Source organism: Diabrotica virgifera, chromosome 5 (genome assembly GCF_917563875.1).
Source record: "Diabrotica virgifera virgifera chromosome 5, PGI_DIABVI_V3a".
NCBI lineage: Eukaryota > Metazoa > Arthropoda > Insecta > Coleoptera > Chrysomelidae > Diabrotica > Diabrotica virgifera.
In genome coordinates, this window is record NC_065447.1 from 155,611,158 (window position 1) to 155,617,157 (window position 6,000).

The following is a 6,000-nucleotide window of genomic DNA, read 5'->3' on the forward strand; positions in this document are numbered from 1 at the left end:
AAACATGAAAAATAGGTAAAATATCAATTGCGTCGAAGTTGATTTAGACCGGCCTTCGTGTTGAAAAAACTTTCCAATATGTAGCCGTGTCTTCTCCGTTAAACTTCAAAAATCTAATCTGATTTTGAACACAATCTTGGCATTTCCTTTCTATACATTCTTCTGTCTTTTCTGCACAACATAATGCTTTGTTATCCGCTTCCACACATGAGCTCCATGTTTTCACATAATGTGCCTACATAGACAGATGTCTCTTTTATCAACATTAGAGAAGACTACCCAAAATTGTATATTCTTACAGAAATAAGCATAGCTTCATAAAATATTACTTTCTTTCATAAAATCTTTATTTAACGATTTTGGGGATTTTCGCCTTCATTTTTCCGTCGTACTCCAGTGCTCCAGTGTATACGAGCCATTTTCTAAAAAAGAAGATAATATCACCAAACCGACCGAAACATCTTGAGAGCTTACCCAGTAACCCTTTTCCTATATCAGACTAAATTTAAATTGTATTTTTTAGTTTAAGAATGACCACTCACACACTTTCAACAACTCCGAGGCACGTTCGTCAACTCACAGGCAAGATTGAGCCTCGGAGTTGATGGCTCCGGTGTTGATGATTTCATACATTTTTAATTCTACTTTCTACAAATATTAAAAATAATTCTGTTTTATTCACGAGGTGTCAAAAAAACTTTATAGCGCATACTTAAAAGAAAAAAATATTAAAAAAATTAGCAAAATTAAGTTTTTACGAAAGCTTCGGTGTTGACTGTTTAAAAAAATATTGACATTGAAAAATTTTCTATTGCTTAACGATATCATGTTCGTCCACTTTCTTCCACAATTTGGGTTAGACTGAAGCGTTCCTCTCTTGTCAAGCTGCCTGCCATACAGTATAGTGCAGTTTGGCCTAAATTTTCATATATTTTCATGAAGCCTCGGTGTTGATGCACAAAGTTGGTTACAGTTTTTAGTAGTAGATTTATATGGTTTAATTTTAAAAATGAAAGTTATTAATTTGACAGTTTTAAATTACATTGGGTTTTTAATTAATTATTGATAAAATAATCTGCATTTTTGTAACTTTTCAGTGTGTAATACTATAAAACAGATCAAAAAACCAGCTGGGTTACAGCCTCGGAGTTGATATTTTGACATTAAAATTGCATAAAATGCTTGTAAAAATACTTTTTTTTTTAAATTAATGTTAAGTGGCGTACATTCATCTATTGTATAACTTAACTTTGGAAACATAATTTGAAACACAGTATGTAAAGGACTTAAGAAAAAAGCGAGTTACACAATATGCCGCTTATTTTGGCGAACCACCCAACCAGAGAAAATATAGACAATAAACTAACAACACATTCATGTACCATGTAGGTAATTACACAAAATTAAGTGAAGTAAATGACATTGATACAGATGACAAGATAAAATTAAATGTCAACAGTAGTGGTTTTTACCTCAGAACAGTTAGTTCTGACATTTTGACGTATTCAGAGGTACCAAACCAATTAATTTACAGCTGAGCATCAGTTTAGTTAAGGGAATGATGGAAATACGGCACCCACCTTAAGCTTTTCCTTTACTTTTGACACAGGCTTAGATAAGCAAAAGCTTAAGTAGCTATTGAAATACCGGCCCTAAATAAATATACCTTTTCCTTGTGGAAAAATGTTTATTACTCCTTGTGGATAAATGTTTATCGCTAACTCTAACTACTAATAAATATTTATACTACTACTATATGCTTTTATTTAGGAATATACAATAAACTTAACGCAAATTTAGTTTCTTTACTATTATACAAATTACACCGTAATCTTTTGCCAGGGTATGCGTAAATATCAACCCTCCTTTTCAAATAAAATAGCCGGTAGTTTTACTTTTCTTTCATTTTACATTTATTTTGCTCTAAATTTTTATTATTTGTGAATAAATATTTTTTTCTACAAGAGTTCCCTTGCATTTCATTATTTTGTGCATATACTTCAGGTAGATCGCACCTTTAAGGTAGACCGCATACTATAGTAGCACCCATTTTTCCTTGTACTCCAATTGGCATTATAGTCAGTTTAATTTTTAGATTATCTCCAAGAGAACAAGATGAAAGTTATGGAGGAACTAAATGAACATTCGTTACACGAAGAAAATTACATGAATCCACATGCTGAAGGCAAAACGGTACATAAAAATATGAAAGTTGTGGAGAAACGTTTGAGAACACACATTGGAAAAAAATCTCACACGTGTGAAATTTGTTTTAAGCAGTTTATTAACGCAAGTAGTTTGACAATACATTTGAGAGTGCACACTGGAGAAAAACCTCACAAGTGTGAGATTTGTTTAAAACAGTTTAGTACAACAAAATATTTGAAAACGCATTTGAGAAAGCACACTGGAGAAAAACCGCACAAGTGTGGAATTTGTTTTAAACAGTTTGCTCATAGAACCGATTTAAATAAACACAGGAATATTCACACTAAAGAAAAAGCTTACAAGTGTAACATTTGTTTTAAGCAACTTACTCAAGCAAGTAATTTGAAAACACATTTGAGAGTGCACACTGGAGAAAAACCTCACAAGTGTGAAATTTGTTTTAAGCAATTTAGTCAAGCAGGTTCTTTGAAAACACATTTGAGAGTGCACACTGAAAAAAAACCTCTCAAGTGTGAAATTTGTTCTAAGCAGTTTATTAACGCAAGTAATTTGACAATACATTTGAGAGTGCACACTGGAGAAAAATCTCATAAGTGTGAAATTTGTTATAAGCAGTTTATTAACGCAAGTAGTTTGACAGTACATTTGAGAGTGCACACTGGAGAAAAACCTCACAAGTGTTACATTTGTTTTAAGCAATTTAGTCAAGCATATAGTTTGAAAACACATTTGAGAATACATACTGGGGAAACACCTTACAAGTGTGAAATTTGTTTTAAGCAGTTCACTACAGCAAGCGATTTAACTAGACACATGAATATTCACACTAGAGAAAAAGCTTACAAGTGTAACATTTGTTTTAAGCAATTTACTCAAGCGAGTAATTTGAAAGCACATTTGAGACTGCACACTGGAGAAAAACCGCACAAGTGTGGAATTTGTTTTAAACAGTTTGCTCATAGAAACGATTTAAATAAACACAGGATTATTCACACTAAAGAAAAAGCTTACAAGTGTAACATTTGTTTTAAGCAACTTACTCAAGCGAGTAGTTTGAAAATACATTTGAGAGTGCACACTGGGGAAAAACCTCACAAGTGTGAGATTTGTTTTAAGCAATTTTCCCATACAAGTACTTTAAAATATCATTTGAAAATACACGCTAGGGAGAAACTTCATGAATGTGACATTTGTTTGGAGGAATTTCGTGAGCGACATAATTTGAAAGCACATTTAAGAGTGCACTCTAAAGAAAAATCTTAACGTTTGTTTTAACATTTTCAAGTCCTCCGACACGGCTACCGTGTTCACACTGTTTTCAATTAGGCGCCGCCGACACGGCTACCGTGTTTACATTTCAACAATTTTCCAATGACTGTATAAATGGTCCCATGAAACAAATATCTGATATTGGCTGAAAGTGTTACGCAATTTAGTGGGGTTTAGACTTTAAAAAGATATTTTGTTGGAAAAAGTAGATTTACTATTAAGATTTAAACTGTAAGGCTTAGAAATATTTTTATACTTTATGTAATATGTTCGATATGTTATACTGTTTAGTTTTAAGTTCATGTGCACTGAGTTTAACAGTCGTTGTTGTCAAGCTTTTAACGCCATATGTTGTATGTTTTAGTTTTTGTTAAGCTCATCACAAAATTTGAGAGTGCACACTGGGGAAAAACCTCACAAGTGTGAGATTTGTTTTAAGTAAGGTCAGGTGGGAAAGTGTGTTTTCGGGGTAAGTGTTTAAAGTCAAAATGTATTTTAATATGGTTATATACTAGTGTCGTCATCTATGATTCGTTAAAGAAGAATACAAATGCTTACAAGTCAACTGAAACCAAGATTCGCCTTGCTTTTATTTAACTAGAAAAGTGTCATTCTGTCTGAACCTAACGTTAAGTGAGCATTTCATGTGAGACGTGCCATTTAAAATCAAGTATGATACCATGGGCATTCTGTGTTGTATTTTAAAACTTTTGTTTGCGCTTTTAAAACTTTTTTGTGTGCACTTTTAAAGTACACACTTACCCAGATTCCATTTCTATTGATTCATGGCTAAAAAATAAATCATAGATACACTTTCTCCATTGCTGTGGAAAGTTATAAAATGAAGCAGTTGTAGGTAATACATATTAAAATATTATATTAAAATATTAGCTCCAAATCTTACTTGGTCTCAAAATGCGGTATGTAAATATTCTAACTTTTAATATTTTGCTATACACTTACCCCACCTGACCTTGCTTAGTTCACTACAGCAAATAATTTGAAAGTATGTACCGGGTGTCACAATAAGAATGGCTCTCGGCCATATCTATATAAAGAACGCCTGGAAATTATGTTCGTAGTTGTATGGGCATAATTGAATATCAAAAATTATAAAATCAAAATTTTACAAAATTTGCCTAATGAAATCTGCACGGCACTGCAAATCCGATCATTGTATGCCTCATAAAATTCTGCGCATATTTGATTTCACACGTTTAAATCTGTTTTTGCAAATAATAGGTGGGGTGGGTGGGAACTTGGTTATAAAAAATGGTTCCCGGCAAACAGACCGGGAACTGTACAAAGTAACTGAGCCCAGTTACGTGATGATTACGTTAAATTAACGGCAAAGGCTATAGCGGGATAAGATGGTAAAATCTGCACTTGGCTGGATTCTTACTTGGGATAGGGCAATCGAAAGTACATATTTAAAAAACCCCATAACCAAATTTTTAGCTCGATATGTTGCCCCACGTGTCCCCTGTCACAAAAATGTGTTTTTTCGAAAATATTTTTTTGAGCGATCCATTACTTTAAAAACTGTAAAAAAAATTTTCTATGTACATTGTTATGCCCAAATACATAATGATTTTTTTCAGATCTTTTGGATCAAAATTGAGCTCAGGAAATTTTTTGGAATTTTCAAAATTTTTTTAGGTTATGTAAATAATTTTTGGCTAGCTGAGAAATAATTGTTTATAGTGTACTTTTCTCCACTCTTTTAAATGGCGGAAATATATTTGCCATTTTATCGCCGGAAATTCCACAAAATTCGAAAAAACCCATTTTTTTAGTGTTCCCCCCTCATATTTTAGCGTTTACTGAGCGATCCTTTGCTTTCAAAAATCTGAAAAAAATTATGACCATACATTGTTATGCCCAAAAACATACTGATTTTTTTTTGAGAATTTTTGAATCAAAATTGAGCTCAAAAAATTTTTTTGAATATTTCAAAAAAAAATTTTAGGTTATGTAGGTAATTTTTGGCTAGCTGCGAAATAATTATTTTTAGTGTATTTCCTTACTTTTTTTTGTGAAAGGCGGGGTTGGATTTTCCATTTTCTTGCCGGAAATTCCTCAAAATTCGAAAAACCCATTTTCTTAGTGTTCTTCCTCATATTTTTAGCGTTTCCTAAGCGATCCTTTGCTTTAAAAAATCTGAAAGAAATTATAACTATATACAGGGTGATTGATTAGTAGGGTAAAGCTCAATAGCTCCGCTATAGTAATAGATAGCAATAAAAGTTAATAACAAAAATTTTAGCCACCTTTGAATTTCACATTACAAAATTAGTTAGAATGTTGCAGGGTGTTCGATAACACAGTGGCACACCAAACTTATGTTTTTTTTTAAATGGAACACCCTATATTTTATTTCAAATTCGAAATCCTGTTAACTTCTCCATGACAAAAATATAAAGGTTTGTTATGTTATACAGGGTATTTACAGAGTTATAACCAATTTTATATGAAAATCGTAACAAGTTCAACTCCCTGTATAAATAAAAATAAGCAAAACAACAATGGTTTATTAATGCCATATTTTTTAACGTATTGTCA

The 6,000-nt window shown here is 32.2% G+C and overlaps 1 protein-coding gene across 3 annotated transcripts in view; it reads left to right on the forward strand.

Moving 5' to 3' along the window:
- Positions 1–5,548, forward strand: part of LOC126884521 (zinc finger protein 235-like) — a 54,600-nt gene extending 49,052 nt beyond the window's left edge. For all 3 annotated transcript variants that reach the window (XM_050650463.1, XM_050650464.1, XM_050650465.1), the window contains exon 3: positions 2,096–5,548. In XM_050650463.1, the coding sequence (XP_050506420.1) occupies positions 2,116–3,432 (1,317 nt within the window). In that variant the 5' untranslated portion in view covers positions 2,096–2,115 and the 3' untranslated portion in view covers positions 3,433–5,548. The remainder of the gene's footprint in view (positions 1–2,095) is intronic.
- Positions 5,549–6,000: the final 452 nt, after the last annotated feature.